The 20,997-nt window shown below is 33.2% G+C and overlaps 1 protein-coding gene across 2 annotated transcripts in view; it reads right to left on the reverse strand.

Moving 5' to 3' along the window:
- The window catches only part of Atg18a (Autophagy-related 18a), a 70,282-nt gene that overhangs the window by 49,076 nt on the left and 209 nt on the right, over positions 1–20,997 (reverse strand). For both annotated transcript variants that reach the window (XM_089086708.1, XM_089086707.1), the window contains exons 2-3: positions 16,644–16,726; positions 6,020–6,186 (exon numbers count right to left, since the gene is read on the reverse strand). In XM_089086708.1, coding sequence (XP_088942834.1) covers positions 6,020–6,186; positions 16,644–16,726 — 250 coding nt within the window. The remainder of the gene's footprint in view (positions 1–6,019; positions 6,187–16,643; positions 16,727–20,997) is intronic.

Here is a 20,997-nt window from a genome sequence, read left to right on the forward strand (position 1 = left end):
CAAACTTCTAATATAGAATTTCTGTGTCTATAATTAAAATGTTGCGTTCCCTATTTAAAGTAATACATTTTTAATTTGTAGAGGTCTTTTCCATAGAAGAAAAAGAAGAAGTGTTTTCTTACCCATTTAAACAAACTTCTAATATAGAATTTCTGTGTCTATAATTACAAAGTTACGTTCCCTATTTAAAGTAATGCATTTTTAATTTGTAGAGGTCTTTTCCATAGAAGAAAAAGAAGAAGTGTTTTCTTACCAATTTAAACAAACTTCTAATATAGAATTTCTGTGTCTATAATTACAAAGTTGCGTTCCCTATTTAAAGTAATGCACTTTTAATTTGTAGAGGTCTTTTCCATAGAAGAAAAAGAAGAAGTGTTTTCTTACCAATTTAAACAAACTTCTAATATAGAATTTCTGTGTCTATAATTACAATGTTACGTTCCCTCTTTAAAGTAATACATTTTTAATTTGTAGAGGTCTTTTCCATAGAAGAAAAAGAAGAAGTGTTTTCTTACCAATTTAAACAAACTTCTAATATAAAATTTCTGTGTCTATAATTACAAAGTTGCGTTCCCTATTTAAAGTAATTCAATTTTAATTTGTAGAGGTCTTGTCCATATAAGAAAAAGAAGAAGAGTTTTCTTACCAATTAAAACAAACTTCTAATATATAATTTCTGTGTCTATAATTAAAAAGTTGCGTTCCCTATTTAAAGTAATACATTTTTAATTTGTAGAGGTCTTTTCCATATAAGAAAAAGAATAATTGTTTTCTTACAAATTTAAACAAAATTCTAATATATAATTTATGTTTCTATAATTACAAAGTTGCGTTCCCTATTTAAAGTAATTCACTTTTAATTTGTAGAGGTCTTTTCCATAGAAAAAAAAGAAGAAGTGTTTTCTTACCAATTTAAACAAACTTCTAATATAGAATATCTGTGTCTATAATTACAAAGTTGCGTTCCCTATTTAAAGTAATACATTTTTAATTTGTAGAGGTCTTTTCCATAGAAGAAAAAGAAGAAGTGTTTTCTTACCAATTTAAACAAACTTCTAATATAGAATTTCTGTGTCTATAATTACAAAGTTGCGTTCCCTATTTAAAGTAATTCATTTTTAATTTGTAGAGGTCTTTTCCATAGAAGAAAAAGAAGAAGTGTTTTCTTACCAATTTAAACAAACTTCTAATATAGAATTTCTGTGTCTATAATTACAAAGTTGCGTTCCCTATTTAAAGTAATGCATTTTTAATTTGTAGAGGTCTTTTCCATAGAAAAAAAAGAAGAAGTGTGTTCTTACCAATTTAAACAAACTTCTAATATAGAATTTCTGTGTCTATAATTACAAAGTTGCTTTCCCTATTCAAAGTAATGCATTTTTAATTTGTAGAGGTCTTTTCCATAGAACAAAAAGAAGAAGTGTTTTCTTACCAATTTAAACAAACTTCTAATATAGAATTTCTGTGTCTATAATTACAAAGTTGCGTTCCCTATTTAAAGTAATGCATTTTTAATTTGTAGAGGTCTTTTCAATAGAAGAAATAGAATTAGTGTTTTCTTACCCCTTAAAAAAATCTTCTAATATAGAATTTCTGTGTCTATAATTACAAAGTTGCGTTCACTATTTAAAGTAGTGCATTTTTAATTTGTAGAGTTCTTTTAAATATAAGAAAATGAAGAAGTGTTTTCTTACCAATTTAAAAAAACTTCTAATATAAAATTTCTGTGTCTATAATTACAAAGTTGCGTTCCCTATTTAAAGTAATGCATTTTTAATTTGTAGAGGTCTTTTCCATAAAAGAAAAAGAAGAAGTGTTTTCTTACCAATTTAAAAAAACTTCTAATATAGAATTTCTGTGTCTATAATTACAAAGTTGCGTTCCCTATTTAAAGTAGTGCATTTTTAATTTGTAGAGGTCTTTTCCATAGAAGAAAAAGAAGAAGTGTTTTCTTACCAATTTAAACAAACTTCTAATATAGAATTTCTGTGTCTATAATTACAAAGTTGCGTTCCCTATTTAAAGTAATGCAATTTTAATTTGTAGAGGTCTTTTCCATAGAAGAAAAAGAAGAAGTGTTTTCTTACCAATTTAAACAAACTTCTAATATATAATTTCTGTGTCTATAATTACAAAGTTGCGTTCCCTATTTAAAGTAATACATTTTTAATTTGTAGAGGTCTTTTCCATAGAAAAAAAAGAAGAAGTGTTTTCTTACCCATTTAAACAAACTTCTAATATAGAATTTCTGTGTCTATAATTACAAAGTTGCTTTCCCTATTTAAAGTAATGCATTTTTAATTTGTAGAGGTCTTTTCCATAGAACAAAAAGAAGAAGTGTTTTTTTACCAATTTAAACAAACTTCTAATATATAATTTCTGTGTCTATAATTACAATGTTGCGTTCCCTATTTAAAGTAGTGTATTTTTAATTTGTAGATGTCTTTTCCATAGAAAAAAAAGAAGAAGTGTTTTCTTAAAAAGTAAAACAAACTTCTAATATATAATTTCTGTGTCTATAATTACAAAATTACGTTCCCTATTTAAAGTAGTGTATTTTTAATTTGTAGAGGTCTTTTCCATAGAACAAAAAGAAGAAGTGTTTTCTTACCAATTTAAACAAACTTCTAATATAGAATTTCTGTGTCTATAATTACAAAGTTAATTTCCCTATTTAAAGTAATGCATTTTTAATTTGTAGAGGTCTTTTCCATAAAACAAAAAGAAGAAGTTTTTTCTTACAAATTTAAACAAACTTCTAATATAAAATTTCTGTGTCTATAATTAAAAAGTTACGTTCCCTATTTAAAGTAATGCAATTTTAATTTGTAGAGGTCTTTTCCATAGAACAAAAAGAAGAAGTGTTTTCTTACCAATTAAAACAAACTTCTAATATAGAATTTCTGTGTCTATAATTAAAAAGTTGCGTTCACTATTTAAAGTAGTGCATTTTTAATTTGTAGAGGTCTTTTCCATAGAAGAAAAAGAAGAAGTGTTTTCTTAACCATTAAAAAAAACTTATAATATATGATTTCTGTGTCTATAATTAAAAAATTGCGTTCCCTATTTAAAGTAATGTATTTTTAATTTGTAGAGGTATTTTCAATAGAAGAAAATGAAGAAGTGTTTTCTTACCAATTTAAACAAACTTCTAATATAGAATTTCTGTGTCTATAATTACAAAGTTGCGTTCCCTATTTAAAGTAATGCATTTTTAATTTGTAGAGGTCTTTTCCATAGAAGAAAAAGAAGAATTGTTTTCTTACCAATTTAATCAAACTTCTAATATATAATTTCTGTGTCTATAATTAAACTGTTACGTTCCCTATTTAAAGTAGTGCATTTTTAATTTGTAGAGGTCTTTTCCATAGAAAAAAAAGAAGAAGTGTTTTCTTACCAATTAAAAAAAACATCTAATATATAATTTCTGTGTCTATAATTACAAAGTTGCGTTCCCTTTTTAAAGTAATGCACTTTTAATTTGTAGAGGTCTCTTCCATAGAAGAAAAAGAAGAAGTGTTTTCTTACCAATTTAAACAAACTTCTAATATAGAATTTCTGTGTCTATAATTACAAAATTGCGTTCCCTATTTAAAGTAATGCACTTTTAATTTGTAGAGGTCTCTTCCATAGAAGAAAAAGAAGAAGTGTGTTCTTACCAATTTAAACAAACTTCTAATATAGAATTTCTGTGTCTATAATTACAAAGTTGCGTTCCCTATTTAAAGTAATGCATTTTTAATTTGTAGAGGTCTGTTCCATAGAAGAAAAAGAAGAAGTGTTTTCTTACAAATTAAAACAAACTTCTAATATAGAATATCTGTGTCTATAATTAAAAAGTTGCGTTCCCTATTTAAAGTAATGCACTTTTAATTTGTAGAGGTCTCTTCCATAGAAAAAAAATAAGAAGTGTTTTCTTACCAATTTAAACAAACTTCTAATATATAATTTATGTGTATTTAATTACACAATTGCGTTCCCTATTCAAAGTAATGCACTTTTAATTTGTAGAGGTCTCTTACTTAGAAGAAAAATAAGAATTGTTTTCTTAAACATTTAAACAAACTACTAATATATGATTTCTGTGTATATAATTAAAATGATGAATTCCCTATATAAAGTAGTGCACTTTTAATTTGTAGAGGTCTTTTAAATAGAAGAAAAAGAAGAAGTGTTTTCTTACCAATTAAAACAAACTTCTAATATATAATTTCTGTGTCTATAATTACAAAGTTGCATTCCCTATTTAAAGTAATACATTTTTAATTTGTAGAGGTCTTTTCCATAGAAGAAAAAGAAGAAGTGTTTTCTTACCAATTTAAACAAACTTCTAATATAGAATTTCTGTGTCTATAATTACAAAGTTGCGTTCCCTATTTAAAGTAATATATTTTTAATTTGTAGAGGTCTTTTCCATAGAAGAAAAAGAAGAAGTGTTTTCTTACCATTTTAAACAAACTTCTAATATAGAATTTCTGTGTCTATAATTACAAAGTTTCGTTCCCTATTTAAAGTAATATATTTTTAATTTGTAGAGGTCTTTTCCATAGAAGAAAAAGAAGAAGTGTTTTCTTACCAATTTAAACAAACTTCTAATATAGAATTTCTGTGTCTATAATTACAAAGTTGCGTTCCCTATTTAAAGTAATATATTTTTAATTTGTAGAGGTCTTTTCCATAGAAGAAAAAGAAGAAGTGTTTTTTTACCAATTTAAACAAACTTCTAATATAGAATTTCTGTGTCTATAATTACACTGTTGCGTTCCCTATCTAAAGTAGTGCATTTTTAATTTGTAGAGGTCTTTTCCATAGAAGAAAAATAAGAAGTGTTTTCTTACCCATTAAAAAAAAATTCTAATATATACTTTATGTGTCTATAATTAAAAAATTGCGTTCCCTATTTAAAGTAGTGCATTTTTAATTTGTAGAGGTCTTTTACATAGAAGAAAAAGAAGAAGTGTTTTTTTACCAATTTAAACAAACTTCTAATATAGAATATCTGTGTCTATAATTACAAAGTTGCGTTCCCTATTTAAAGTAATACATTTTTAATTTGTAGAGGTCTTTTCCATAGAATAAAAAGAAGAAGTGTTTTCTTACCAATTTAAACAAACTTCTAATATAGAATTTCTGTGTCTATAATTACAAAGTTACGTTCCCTATTTAAAGTAATTCATTTTTAATTTGTAGAGGTCTTTTCCATAGAACAAAAAGAAGAAGTGTTTTCTTACCAATTTAAACAAACTTCTAATATAGAATTTCTGTGTCTATAATTACAAAGTTTCGTTCCCTATTTAAAGTAATATATTTTTAAGTTGTAGAGGTCTTTTCCATAGAAGAAAAAGAAGAAGTGTTTTCTTACCAATATAAACAAACTTCTAATATAGAATTTCTGTGTCTATAATTACAAAGTTGCGTTCCCTATTTAAAGTAATACATTTTTAAGTTGTAGAGGTCTTTTCCATAGAAGAAAAAGAAGAAGTGTTTTCTTACCAATTTAAACAAACTTCTAATATAGAATTTATGTGTCTATAATTACAAAGTTGCGTTCCCTATTTAAAGTAATATACTTTTAATTTGTAGAGGTCTTTTCCATAGAAGAAAAAGAAGAAGTGTTTTCTTACCAATTTAAACAAACTTCTAATATAGAATTTCTGTGTCTATAATTACAAAGTTGCGTTCCCTATTTAAAGTAATATATTTTTAAGTTGTAGAGGTCTTTTCCATAGAAGAAAAAGAAGAAGTGTTTTCTTACCAATTTAAACAAACTTCTAATATAGAATTTCTGTGTCTATAATTACAAAGTTGCTTTCTCTACTTAAGTAACACACTATTAATTTTAGAGGCCTATTTCAAGGAAGAAAAAGAATAAGTGTATTTTTACCGAGCGATTTAAACGGACTGCTTACACAGATTTCCTCTAGCAATAACTAAAAATTTTCATTCTCTTTTTGAAGTAGTATACTTTTAATTTTTAGGGGCCCATTTCAAAGAAGAAAAAGAAGAGGTGAATTCTTACCGACCGATTTAAACGAACTGCTAATATAGAATTTCTGTAGCTATAATTACAAATTTCCGTTCCCTTTTTGAAGTGGCAAACTTTTAATTTTCGAGGTGCGCTCAAAGTAACTAAGGCGACCAGACTACTTGAAAATAGACGCTCAACGATACACACTTCGTCACTACCTATAAAAGAGAAAAATAGAAAGTAAGCGAGGTCACGCCCAGCATTCTCAGCAGGAGAACAGAGCCAGATTTTCACCACAGTTTTAGGCAATAATTGTACCCAGGCCTAACTCTTAGGGGGGGGGAAGGCTATTAAAAGACTTTCATAAGGGGGAGGAAAATTGTGGAAAAAATCGGTATGGTGGCTTAGTGCTTCAACTACCCTCCAATGCACTCGGGATTCCCCTAGTTTCATCAGAAAAATTGGGTTAAGAGGAAGATATCTTCCCAAAAATTAACAATAACAAAAATTCAATATTTAACTTGTACTAACGTTCATCTATTTACAAATGTCAGTGTTTGCAGAGATTTCGGAGGACCTAACTCTCTTTCGGGGATATTCATAGACAGTGGAAGTAGCGGCTATAGGCAGCTATTTTTCGAGGGGGTGGGGTCTTAATAACCAAATCGAAGAGGAGAGTTTCTAAAGTAGAAAAACACAAAGTATGTTTTCAGGCTCAAGGATATAGCGAAAACATTTTATTATATATTATTTTGTTAAAAATTTTATTGGATATTTTTTACATTTTCTTAGATATGACATTCTCTTAGATATTATGTTAAAATATCTCAATAGAAACATTTTATTAGATATCATTTTTTAGGTTCAGTTATTAGCTATTTTTGCACAAGATAAAAAGGGTATATAATACATTTTGAAGAAAACAAAACTTCGAACTATTTCCAGAACAAAATAAGGTAAATGGAAACAGATTGAACCTAAATATCAAGGAGGCTGAAGGCAGGAGGGTGGACAACAAACTTCATTTATTCAAGAAGTGATTTATAACACCTTTTGTATTTTAGTATAATAACGCCATTTGTATGTGATTGGGCCAGCAGATTAAGCACACTGAGTACAAAGGGGTGGATAATAGATCTTATGACACCTTGTGCATTACTGCATCCAAGCTATGTTCAAGTTATAACATTTAACCTATAAAGGGTGCATTTCTTTTTAAGGGCACAGTTTTGACAAGTACAATAATAAAGTGAAATAACTTGGAAAGAAGCCAGCAAACCATAAGGGATAAAGTAGCTGACATTTAGGAAATGAATTTCAAAAGAAACTTTCTAGTGAGAGGTATTTTCTCTTTAATATATCATAAGGACAAAGAATTTAGGAGGAGGGAGTAATAAAAACACTTATGTATTTTATAATTTAAATAAGAAGTGCCCTGAAACTAAAAAAAATATGGGGTTTCGGAGGGGATGTAGCCTCGAGAATCTCCCCACGTATATTTCTGCATATCACCTCCAACTTTTCAACTACTCTTTTAACAAGACATCCCACTACAAGAAGCAGGAAAAGTTTAGAAATCATAAGCAGCGCAATAGCGCTGCCTAAGTAATTATTTAATTGTATTACTTTTTTTCTCTAGACCAGGGCACTTCGTATCGAAGGAATTGTCGTAGAAACTTCGAAAAGGGGATCGTTCGATTAGAAATTGGAATGGCTAGTACCCTTTTTAATAGTCGAAAGTGATTAGGAGGCAACTAACATCCCTTCGACAACCACCATTTCCCCAAACACATCCAATCAAAATTTTCAGATAGCCATTTTGTTCAGCGTAGTTGATTTCCATATAGAAATTATGTTTTTTATGAGGACACTCCCCCACAGCCCTTAGCGCAAGGGTTGTAAGTTATGCCCTGGGGGCATATAAGGTATTTATAGAAACCTTTGTCGTAGAAACTTCAAAAAGGGCTCTTGCGATTGGAAATTAAAAGGGCTAGTGCCCTTTTTAATAGTCGAAAGTGATTGGAGGGCAACTAACCGCCCTCTCACGCCCACATTTTCCCCAGACACACCCAATCAAAATTTTGAGATAGCCATAGCCAAAATTTTGAGGAAATTAGGTCATTGAGGATGACAAACCTTCCCCCCCCCAAAGCCCTCAGGGCAAGGGTTGTGAGTTATGCCCTGGGGGCATATAAGGTTTTGACAGAAAGCATTGTCGTAGAAACTTCAAAAAGGGCTCAATTGATTGGAAACTGAAATGGCTAGTTCACTTTTCAATATTCGAAAGTGATTCGAAGGCAACTAAGACCCCTTCCACGCCCACCCTTTCCTGAAACACAACCAATCAAAATTTTGAGACAGCCATTTTATTCAGCGCAGTTGAAAGTTCTGGAAATTCTATCTTTGAGCAGGACACTCCCCCCCCCCCCACAGTCTTCAGGGCAAGGGTTATCAGTTATGCCCTTGGGCATAACTGATGAGGTGTTTATTGAAAGCTTTGTCATAGAAACTTAAAAAGGGACTCATTTGATTGGAAATTCAAAGGGCTAGTGCCCTTTTTAATAGTCGAAAGTCATTAGAGGGCAACTAACCCCCTTCTCACGCTCAGCTTTTCCCCAAACACATACAATCAAAATTTTGAGATAGTCATTTTTTTCAACGTCGTTGAAAGTTCTGGAAATTATGTCTTTTAAGATAACCCCCCCAGCCCTCAGGGCAAGGGTTGTGTAAGTTATACCCTGGGGGCATATTTATAGAAACTTCAAAAAGGGACTCATTAGATTGGAAATTCAAAGGGCTAGTGCCCTTTTTAATAGTCGAAAGTGATTGGAGGGCAACTAACCCCCCTCTCACACCCATTTTTTCCCCAAACACATACAATCAAAATTTTGAGATAGCCATATTTCTCAATGTCGCTGAAAGTTCTGTAAATTTTATCTTTGAGGATGACAACCCCCCCCCCCCATAGCCCTAGGGGCAAGGGTTGTCAGTTATACCCTGGGGGCATATAAGGTTTTTATAGAAAGCAATGTTGTAGAAACTTCAAAAGGGGCTCATTCAATTGGAAATTGAAAGGGCTAGTCCCCTTTTTAATTGTCGAAAGTGCCTGAAGGGCAACTAAGCCCCCTCTCACGCTTACCATTTCCCCAAACACATCCAATAAAAATTTTGAGATATCCATTTTGTTCAACATAGTTGAAATTAGGTCTTTGAGAATGATAACCCCTCAGAGCCCTTAGGGCAAGGGTTGCAAGTTATGCCCTGAGGGCATACAAGGTTTTATAGAAAGTTTTGTCGTAGAAACTTCAAAAAGGGCTCATTTGATCGGAAATTAAAATGGCTAGTGCCCTTTTTAATATTCGAAAGTGAATGCAGAGCAACTAACGGCTCTCTCACGCCCACCATTTCCCGAAACACATCCAATCAAAATTTAGAGATAGCCATTTTGTTCAACGTAGTTGAAAGTTCTTGAAATTTTGTATTTGAGGATGGAAAACTCCCCAGAGCCCCCAGGGCAAAGGTTGTAAGTTATGCCCTGGGGGCATATAAGGTGTGTATAGATTACGTTGTTGAAGGAACTTCAAAAGGGGCTCATTCAATTAAAAATTGAGAGGGCTAGTGCCCTTTTTGATAGTGGAAAGTGGTTGCAGGCAGACTAACCCCCCTCTCACGCCCACCATTTCCCCAAACACATCCAATCAACATTTTCAGATAGCCATTTTGTTCAACGTAGTTTAAAGTTCTGGAAATTAGGTCTTTGAGGATGACGCTCATCCCAAAGCCCTCAGGACTAAGGTTGTAAGTTATGCCCTGGGGGCATATAAGGTTTTTATTGAAAATTTTGTTTTAGAAACTTGAAAAAGGGCTCATTGAATTGGAAATTCAAAAGGTTATCGCCCTTTTTAATAATCGAAAGTGATTGGAGGGCAACTAATCCCCCCCTCTCACGCCCACCATTTCCCCTGACACACCCAGTAACACTATTGAGATAGCCATTTTTTTCAACGTCGTTATAAGTTTCGGAAATTAGGTCTTTGAGGATGACAACCCCCCTCCCCCACAGCCCTCAAAGCAAGGATTTTAAGTTGTGCCCTGGGGGCATATAAGGTTTTTACAGAAAGCACTGTCGTACAGTTCAAGAAGGGATCATTCGATTGGAAATTGAAAGGGCTAGTGCCCTTTTCAACAGTCGAAAGTGATTGGAGGGCAAATAACCCTCCTTCCAAGCCTACCACTTCCCCAAACACATCCAATCAAAATTTTGAGATAGCCATTTTGTTCAACGCAGTAAAAAGTTCTGGAAATTATGTCTTTGAGCAGGAAACTCACCCCATGGTCTTCAGGGCAGGGTTATAAGTTATGCCCTGGGGGCATATAAGGTTTTTATTGAAAGCCTTGTCGTAGAAACTTGAAAAAGGGCTCATTTAATTGGAAATTCAAATGCCTAGTGCCCTTTTTGATAGTCAAAAGTGATTGGAGGGCAACTAACCCATCTCTCACGCCCACCTTTTCCCCAAACACATCCAATCAAAAGTTTTAAATAGCCATTTTGTTCAACGTAGTTGAACGTTTTGGAAATTAGGTCTTTGAAGATGACAACCCCCCCCCCCCAGCCCTCATGGCAAGGGTTGGCCGTTATGGGGGAATATACGGTTTTTATAGAAAGTGTTGTCTTAAAAACTTCAAAAAGGTCTCATTTGATTGTAAACTGAAATGGCTAGTGCCCTTTTTAGTAGTTGAAAAGGATTGGAGGGCAACTAGCCCTCTCTCGCACCCACCCTTTCCCAAACACATCCAATCCAAATTTTGAGATACCCATTTTATTTAACGTAGCTAAAAGTTCTGGAAATTTTTTATTTGAGGATGACAATTCCCTCAGAGCAGGGCAAAGGTTGTAAGTTATGGCCTGGGGGCAAATAAGGTTTGTACTGATAGCGTTGTCGTAGTAACGTCAAAATGGGCTCACTCTATGGGAAATTGAAAGGGCTAGTGCCTTTTTTAAAAGTCGAATGGGATTGGAGGGTAATTGACCCCCCTCTCACGACCACCATTTCCCCATACACATCTAATATAAATGTGTTGAGAGTAATTTTTTTCAACGTAATTAAAAGTTTGGGAAAGTGGGTCTTTGAGGATGGAGCTCATCCCAAAGCCCTCAGGACTAAGGTTGTAAGTTATGCCCTGGGGGCATATAATGTTTTTATTGAAAATTTTGTTTTAGAAACTTGAAAAAGGGCTCATTGAATTGGAAATTCAAAAGGTTATCGCCCTTTTTAATAGTCGAAAGTGATTGGAATGCAACTAATCCCCCCCTCTCATGCCCACCATTTCCCGAAACACATCCATTTAAAATTTTAAGATAGCCATTTTGTTCAACGTAGTTGAAAATTTTGGAAAGTCCGTCTTTGAGAATAACAATACCCCACAGCCCTTAAAGCAAGGATTGTAAGTTATGCCCTGGGGGCATATAAGGTTTTTACAGAAAGCTTTGTTGTAGAAACTTCAAAAAGGGGTCATTCGATTTGAAATTGAAATGGCAGTGCCCTTTTTAATAATCGAGAGTGATTGGAAGGCAACTAACACTCCTTCCAAGCCTACCACTTCCCCAAACACATCCAATCAAAATTTTGAGATAGCCATTTTGTTCAACGCAGTAAAAAGTTCTGGAAATTATGTCTTTGAGCAGAAAACTCACCCCATGGTCTTCAGGGCAGGGTTATAAGTTATGCCCTGGGGGCATATAAGGTTTTTATTGAAAGCCTTGTCGTAGAAACTTGAAAAAGGGCTCATTTGATTGGAAATTGAAATGGCTAGTGCTCTTTTTAATAGTCAAAAGTGATTGGAGGGCAACTAACCCATCTCTCACGCCCACCTTTTCCCCAAACACATCCAATCAAAAGTTTTAAATAGCCATTTTGTTCAACGTAGTTGAACGTTTTGGAAATTAGGTCTTTGAAGATGACAACCCCCCCCCAGCCCTCATGGCAAGGGTTGGCAGTTATGGGGGCCTATACGGTTTTTATAGAAAGTGTTGTCTTAGAAACTTCAAAAGGGCTCATTCGATTGGAAACTGAAATGGCTAGTGCCCTTTTAATAGTTGAAAAGGATTGGAGGGCAACTAGCCCTCTCTCGCACCCACCCTTTCCCAAACACATCCAATCCAAATTTTGAGATACCCATTTTATTTAACGTAGCTAAAAGTTCTGGAAATTTTTTATTTGAGGATGACAATTCCCTCAGAGCAGGGCAAAGGTTGTAAGTTATGGCCTGGGGGCAAATAAGGTTTGTACTGATAGCGTTGTCCTAGAAACTTCAAAATGGGCTCATTCAATTGGAAATTGAGAGGGCTAGTGCCTTTTTTAATAGTCGAAGTGATTGGAGGGTAATTACCCCCCCCTCTCTCACACGCACCTTTTCCCCAAACACATCCAATAAAAAATTTGAGACAGCCATTTTGTCGAACGTAGTTGAATGTTCTGGAAATTAGGTCTTTGAGGATGACACCCCCCATAGCCCTCGGGGCTAAGGCTGTAAATTATGCCCTGAGGGAAAATAAAGTTTCTTATAGAAAGCCTTGTCGTAAAAATTTCAAAAAGGGCTCATTCGATTGGAAATTGAAAGTGCTATTGCCCTTTTAATAGTCAAAACTATTCGGTGGGAGAATCCCTCCCACGGCCATCATTACCCCGAACATTTCTGATCAACATTCTGATATGGCCATTTTGTTCAACGAAGTTCAGAGGTCTGAAAATTATGTCTTTGATGATGACCATCCTCCCCCCATAGCCATAAGGACAAGGGTCGTAAGTTATGACCTTGGGACATATAAGGTTTTTATAGAAATTTTTTTTTTGTAGAAGCTTCAAAAAGGGTTCATTTGATTGGAAATTGAAAAGACTAGTTCCTTTTTTATTAGTAGAAAGTGATCAAAGGGCAAATGCCCCCCCCCCCCCACGCCGATAATTTCCCCAAACACTTCCAATAAAAATTTTGAGATAGCCATTTTGTTCAGCGTATCAGAACGGTATGAAAATTGTGTCTTGAGGATAACAAAACCCAGGTAAGTTACGCCCTAGGGACATGTAAGGTTTTTATAGAAAGCATAGTGGTATAAACTTTGGAGGGGGCTCTTTGGATTGGTAATCAGATGCTCTAGTGTTCTTTTTAAGAGTCAAAGTGATTGGACGGCAGCTATACCCCCCCCCCACACACACACACGTCGTATTGTCCCGAAATACATCTAATAGAAATTTCAAAATAGTCTAAATATCATATTTAGACTATATTAATATATATCATATTAAGGCCTTTTGGGTTGAAACAATCCCCAGAGATTAGGGGCAAGGGTTGTAAGCTATGTCCAGGGGGCATTTAAGGTTTTTATGGAAGGGATGGTTTTTTAACTTTAGAAGAGGCTCAGTGTTTCTTCCTGGAAATACTACGTCAATATAAAACGAACAGAAACTAATTAAAAAAACTTTTCCAACAAAATAAGTTTTTTTTAAAAAGTAAATAACTCCTTTAAACCAAAATGAACAAAATAGAACCAAACAATCAGTCAAGAATGTTGCTACAGCGAACCTATACCAACAAATGGACTAAACTCAAAACCAACAGTAGTTAAAATAAATAACAGAGTCAAACTCAAAACGAGCAAAAATTAATATGTTTAGGGTTCTAAGCCCAAAGCTTTCTAAAAGCTAAAATATAATTTGTACTTACTAAAAAAATTCTTAAATGTGTTCCCTTTTCTAACTTTAAGAAATCGAAAATCAATTAAGATTTTAAGGAATAAATATCAGCATGTGTATATTAAACTGACATTATAGATTTATTTTTCAGTAAATTTATTTGAATTTTTTTGTATTGCGCTAGATAATACTTTGTTGTGTGTTATATTTGTTAGCAGCGTTTCATAAACAGGTTGTTGAGTCATTGTAAATGAGAGTTTACAGGCTAATTATAATCAGTTTGTTCACAAGAAACTGCCTTTTGATGGAATCAGCCACTTTAATTCTACATACTTATTATTAAAAATAAAACAAATGAAAATATTGAAAAATGGATACATATTTTGAATAAGACTGCAGAGAAAATACAAAAAACAAAGTTTTAATGATAATAAAGGTCTGAATATTTCGGATTCACGTCTGGAAGCCTTAATCAACAGAAAAAATATACTAGGAAAAACTTAACTAAACAACATGCAAATAAAAGGAAAAGAAAACTAATCAAAAAATATAAACAAAAAAACTCACATCTTAATAATATTCAATATTGCCACCCTTCCTTACTGCACTATTTTGGATTATTTTGTTTGATTTTCTTGCTGATTGCAGTCAAGAGCAGTTTTCATAATGGATGTGAGTTTTAATTTTCATTGGTGTTTTTGTTTTATTTATTTATTTTTTTAATAAATTATATAATTATTATTGAGTATTACTGGCTACTCTTAATTTAAGTATATGCTTCTCTTGTTCATTAGCAAAACAGAGACTATCTGTACAATAAAATCTTGTAGCTGAAAATTTTCGCTCTTCTTACTGGCTTAAAATGTCACTCAGTAGAACCAAACAGCTGGAATTTAAGTTTTTGCTCAGGCTTAAAATCACACAGAGCAGGCTTCAAAACCAAGTAGATTTGAAAACGCAGGATTATTTGTCACTCCAGAAACAAAGAATAAACTGAATGAGTGACAAAAATACCTGACTGATGTAAATCAGTGAAATTAAAGCACAGTTTATACTACAGAACTGGGCAGGTTCAAGAGCAGGGGGGGGCAACAATAAAAAAATTATTTGATAACTCGTATGAGATTTTCTAAGATATTTGTGAAAATTTTTAATTTTGGGGGAGAGCAGCCCCTGAGGTCCCAACCCCTTTCTCTCTCCGTATGTCATTGCACGGAATTATAGGAAAGTCATCTCTTTTGGTCTCACATGTGAACCATTACTTAGTACTCATTAAATCATTAGTATTCATGTAAATCATTCACTTAGTATTCTAAAAAAATATGGCCTCAAGGGTGTATCCAGGATTTTTGTTCAGAGGGGGGGGCAGTTTTTTTTGGTGGGGAGTTGCAACAAAACTTTAAAACGCATCAAAATTTGTTAATAAGCAATTTTGTCATTTTTTTACAAGTTAAATAAAATTGGACAGGAGGGCAAACCTGGTAGCCCCCCTAGATGCCGCCTTGTGTGGCATCCCCCCACTTTACTTGTAACTCCTTTCTTTTCAGCTTAATAAGCAAAAGTTCGTGATTTGCTTGGATTCTTAGATGAGTGTACCTTAACAGTTGGCAAATATTATTTGCTAGTGAGGTTTACTGTCTGTTCTTCTTTTTTTTTCTCTTTTATTGTGAATTTGGCTACCCCATTGAATTTGAATATGTCACCAATTCAAGTTATGTGGATGAGAGGGTTGGATTTGGGGAAGAGGGATCGCAGCCCCCAACCATTTTTCTGGCAACACCATTTGTTTGTTTTCTTTTTTTAACTCCTTTTTAACTCGCCAATTTGGTCAATTATTGGTGCCCTTGTCACGTTGGGCCCATCCCCCTCCCCAAGACTGCTATAGATCTGCTGTTGGCTGATGATCTACTTCTGTTAGCTTCTTGTTCCACAACACATAGGGTGTTACTCAAGTTTGTCACAGTTGTGCTGCTGATCATAATATTTTTCACAACTCTGCAAAGACAGATTGTACATAATTTGCCCACAATCCTCTCAGATAGGCAACCCCTTACCCCAGATCTTAGATTGTGTGGTAATGATCTGGCCTTTATGAAGGTAATGCATAACCACTCCCTACCATTTTTACATATGGTCTCTTGCTATTCAAGTGCTTTGGAGATATATTTGACTTTTCAATTCCTTGGGGGTGGGGGTAATTTCTTTACATTTTATGTTGCCTCTGTGTAAACAACTCACTTGATCTGACAATAATTTTGGTTGCTTCTTTAAGTATTCCAATTCTAAGGATTTTCTTCTGATTTGGGTTAAATTGCATTTTTTTTTGTTCATATTTTTTTTTTTTTCAATTCACAGTCTTTTTATTGGAATACATCTTTGAATTGTAAATTGAGGAGGTTGTGATTTTTCATTAAAAGACAAGGAGCACCCTAAATTTGATAAATAGATAGTATGGGTTTCTTTTTCCTTTAAAACCACAAGACATCAGCAATAGGGTCTGTGAAGATGTGATATCTAAGAGGAGGGCTGCATTGGCAATAAAATTTTCTTTATGAATTGTACATGCATTACAAGCAAAGGCTGGGATATATAACTTTCTCTCTTACTAAGAATTTTAAGTTTAGCCTTATGGAGGAGGTATGAATAAGGCTATCCATCCAATTCAGGAATCCTTCACAAAACTTTCTTTTGCACATAACACCTAGCCAAAATATAGAGATAAAAATTTCAGAATATTCATTGTCAAATTCAAAACGCCAAAATATCCATTGACAAGTGTTACAATGTCAAAAATCCAATGTCCAGACATCCATTGATAAATGCTACAATGTCAAAATATCCATTGACAAGTGTTACAATGTCAAAAATATTATCATGGACAAGTGTTACAATGTAAAAAATATCCATTGACAAGTGTTTCTATGTCAAAAACCCAATGTCAAAATATCCATTGACAAGTGTTACAAAGAGAGAAGAAAACTCACCACTATCAAAAATACAATCAATTTTGTCAGTGGCACTCAAGGAGTATAGCTTATAACCAGTTGGGGTCCCAACTGCAAGTGACCTAAATATGAAATAGAAATTAGAAAAAAGAGATAAAATAGTCAAAAAAATATGGGTAAATAAAATACTTAAAAAGTCATATATAAAATTCATTCATTTTTAGGCAAGTATTTGAGTTGTGATTCAAAACTTACCTTGTTTAACTTTAAAAAACATAAAGGAGAAACTTAACTTGAAACTTACCTTACCTTGCTTACCCTGCTTAACTGTAAGAAACATAAAGGAGAAACTTAACTCAAAACTTCAAAAAGAAACTACACAAAACTTAAAAGGGACAATTTTTTGCATAAGCAGACACTATTCTTTATGTTGGTTATAATCAACTAGCAAAGAACCCCACATTCAATAGTAATACTACATCAATGGCAATTTTAACTAAATAATACATGCACTAGCAAAAGCATTTTAAATTAGAAAATTGACAAATTAATTTGGTAGCAGATAATGACATGTATTAGACTATATATAAAGTTACCCAAACAGAGAGAAAATAATGAGTGACAAAGAAAGAAGTTACAAATGAAAAAAAACAAAATTGGATTGGGCATGAATTCCTTCTAATTCAGGCAACTCTGTGCCTGTATTGGGAATTTGTCCCACAATTTTATCTTATTTTAGAAGAGCTATATTGCAGAGGGCAACTTTGTGTCTCCAGTTCCACATGCTGATCATCCTCTTTCAAACAAGATTCAACATATCTTTCTGCTAAAGAATTGATGGAATGAGCGGATAGAGGGGCAATGTTCTCAATCAAGGCATCTAGCCTGTTTAACACCAAAGCCAGATGTGGCGCTAGGCATATTCACCCTCTGGAAAATCACCCCTACAGAACTCTCCTTGGGAGAATCCCTCAAGCAAAAAATTCCCCTGCACATGCAGAACTGAGCAGCCAAAAAGAGAGATAAAAAGATCAAAGAAAAGAAAAAACTTTGGAATGTTCTACCTACATTCAAAAATATAGATAGATTGCAAGGTTTACAATATCCTACAGTATTTATTCATAAATTTTTAATCCTTTTTTTTGTATTTTTGGGAGTTGAGTTATCACAGTAGGATAAGATAAAGGTTAAAAAAAAAAAAAATCTAAAAATATGAAGTTATTGGTAACTGTAAAAGAGCTACCCTATGATGGAAGATATGACCATAGAACATCTGCTGCATTACTTGCTAGTAGAGATATACTAATACTGTATTTAATTTCCTTATGGCAAGAGACATGCTAGACCTTGAAGACACTTCCCAGTAAAGTAACAGATGCTTTGATTACTTCACTAGGTAGATGGTGAACATGCCACTCAAAATGTCTTTTTATACCCTTTCTAAATATAATAGTTGTTTCCTTTGCAAATTTTATTTTGAGCCCTTGAAGGGCCCTTAAAGTAATGCCTTTTTGTAATTACTTGTGAGCAGAAAATGATTACTAAATTTGGCTCTGCTCTCTGTTGGCTGAAGTAGAAATTTTGTTGTAACTATTGTATTAATAATATTTACCTTACCAAAAATTCTGAAACTACTATGAAACTATCATAAATGCTTGTTTATCTTATTTCTGAAGGTGCATTGCTTCACTTTATCCCCCACCCCCTAAAAGAGCAAAATATGGCCCACTATGTATAATCCCTCTACTTTGTAGTAGTGCAACTCTTTTCTTCCTGCTCATTAATTTGTGTCCACTGTAAAACAATATGAACAAAAAGTATCTTGCTATAGTAAAATGATGTGAGACTATGCACAGTGGGGTACAAATTAGGATATTAGAGTGGGGAGGATGAAGTGAAGCAAAGCAGTTTTAGGAATGATGTAAGTAGCCTAAGTATTTCTAATTGGTTTAAAGTAGTTTTCAGAATTTTTGGTTATTCTTTTCTACTAGCAAATAATAAGGAATAAGGTTTCATCTTTAAGGGCTCAAAATGGAATTTGGAAACAAAGTGATTAGTAGGATATAAAGAAGCAATTGGAAAGAGCATAAAAATACATAAAGTGCTGTGTTTACCTACCTAGCAGAGTAATCAAAACAACTGTAAATCTGCTTACTTCCCTTGCTCCTTTGCCAGGTATGAAAAAAGTTCCAAAACTACAAGTAGCAGAATTCGACAGAATTCCAAAAACTGGCGACACTTTAGCAGCACAACTTGTGTTTTGACAGCTTTTCTTTGAACAAAAAGTATTTTTTTATATGTAAAAATAGTATTTTCAGACAAAATCTGCCAACAAAATTTGAAAACTGCCAAGTAGCATTGCTACTTTGCTACCCTGCTTTTTGCACAGCAGTCCTTTACTTTTAAATAAGTTTACAAATAGTCTTAGTTCTGAACCAGGGACAGAAAAATACACTGGAAAATAGCAAATAATTTTGAATTTATCATTATTAATTGCTATTTTCTTTTTCTATTTATAGCTTATACAATGACTAGCCAATGAAGAGATGGCATATCAAATTTCTGGTGAATTTTTATTAATTTGCTGGCTAAAAGCAAAGACTATTGCTTGATGTGTGTTTTAACTCTTTTTTCTAACAAACTACTACCTTGTCAAAGATAGTTAAATCTGAGCTCAGGGAGGCATTTTAAAGAAGTCCTAATAAATTCTGAAAACTAATTTTCATAGAAGGCTAGAATTGGAGCTATTGAGAGGGAAACATGTTAAGAAGACAATTTACACTTCTTAATATGCAGAAAATTGCAGTTAATAGATCTTGAATATACTTCCACTACTCTTTGCCCCCTCCCCTTTTTTGTGCAAATATATAGCCTAAATTATATATTTCCCATGTCTTGACTTTGTCAGTGTTGATTCAATTTATGTGCACACTAGGGAGGGGGGAAAAGATAGTGGAGCTGCCTTTAAAATATTTTAACTACATTCTTCTGCATAGTATGAAGTAAGAATTGTTTTCTTAACATGTTTCATTCTTAATAGTCCTAATTATAGGCTTCTATCCTACTTTTAAACAGTCATAAATACTGGTTTATCTTATTCTTAAAAACAGACTGCTTTACTGTATCCTACCCCAAATGTATAAATATATAATCTACTATGTATTTGTCCATTACCTAGCCTATTGGCCTACTCTGGGCCTATTTTACAACAGCAGGGTAAGGTTTATATTAGCATACTATTCGGGTAGCTGGGAAATAAACTTACCTCTATAGTCAGAATTGCATCCTGAATCCAAATTTAACATTCATTTGTATCAGAGATTAACTTTACCCTGTCCCTATATATACCAATTCAGGGTATATAGCCTATATATGCACATTAGGGGGGGGGGTTAAGATTATTTCTTAAACAAATGAATTTTAAATTTGGATTCAAGGATGCAATTCTGACTATAAAGGTAGGTTTTAATTTTAACCTCACCCCCCAGTGTGCAAATACATACCCTAAATTGGGGTCAATATCTACGAAATCATGTCATCTATGTTTAAATAAAGTTAATCACCAAGTCGAGGCCTTTTTTTATGCGGATAACAAATGATGTCAGCTTTCACATTAGAATATTATGTCCGCCCCCCCCCCCTATAAAGTCCCATGCAGGGTTAGGTTAGATAAAGTCGAGATAGGGGGGGGGGGCTGAAATTAAGTACCGGTGGACATTCTTATTATATTTATTAAACGCATAAAAAAAGGCAAAAAATGGTGTATTAAATTTATTTGAAAATCAACAATATGATTTGGTATATATTGACCTAAATTGGTATATATAGGGGTGGGGGTAAAGTTCATTTCCAATGCAAATGCATGTTAAATTTGGATTGAGGATGTAATTATGACTATAGAGGTAATTTTATGTCTTAGCTACCTGAACAGTTTGTTAATATAAACATTACCCCAACAGCAAACAGAAAACATCAACATTTATGATAAGAATACTGCTTAAGCAGCACAGAAAAGAGTAGAGCTTTTGTACAATATTAAGGCAATATATAAAGTGGGCTGTTTATTTATCTGTTAGAGAGGGTGGGGGGGGGGGGGTAAAGTGATGCACCTTTAGGAGCAAGATAAAAAGTAATTAGATAAGAAAGTATATATGACTTTTTTAGGGTAGGTCATGCCAGTTTTTAAAATTCTTAGAACTTTCTTCAAGCATGCCCATTGTCTTTATTTGAATTAGGCTATTTATTTCTTTTTTCTTGTCAACATTTAGTTCAGAATGCCCAATAAAGCCAATTTGAACAGAAAAAGAAATTATACAAGCCTAGCTTAGGGTTATTTTTGGCCCATGAGGGTGGTGGGCTGGGTTGCATTTAAGGTAGCCTAATCTTTTAGCCT

The sequence above is a fragment of the Artemia sp. Qi Xiang Cuo genome, chromosome 3 (genome assembly GCF_049724085.1).
Source record: "Artemia sp. Qi Xiang Cuo chromosome 3, ASM4972408v1, whole genome shotgun sequence".
Taxonomy (NCBI): Eukaryota; Metazoa; Arthropoda; class Branchiopoda; order Anostraca; family Artemiidae; genus Artemia; species Artemia sp. Qi Xiang Cuo.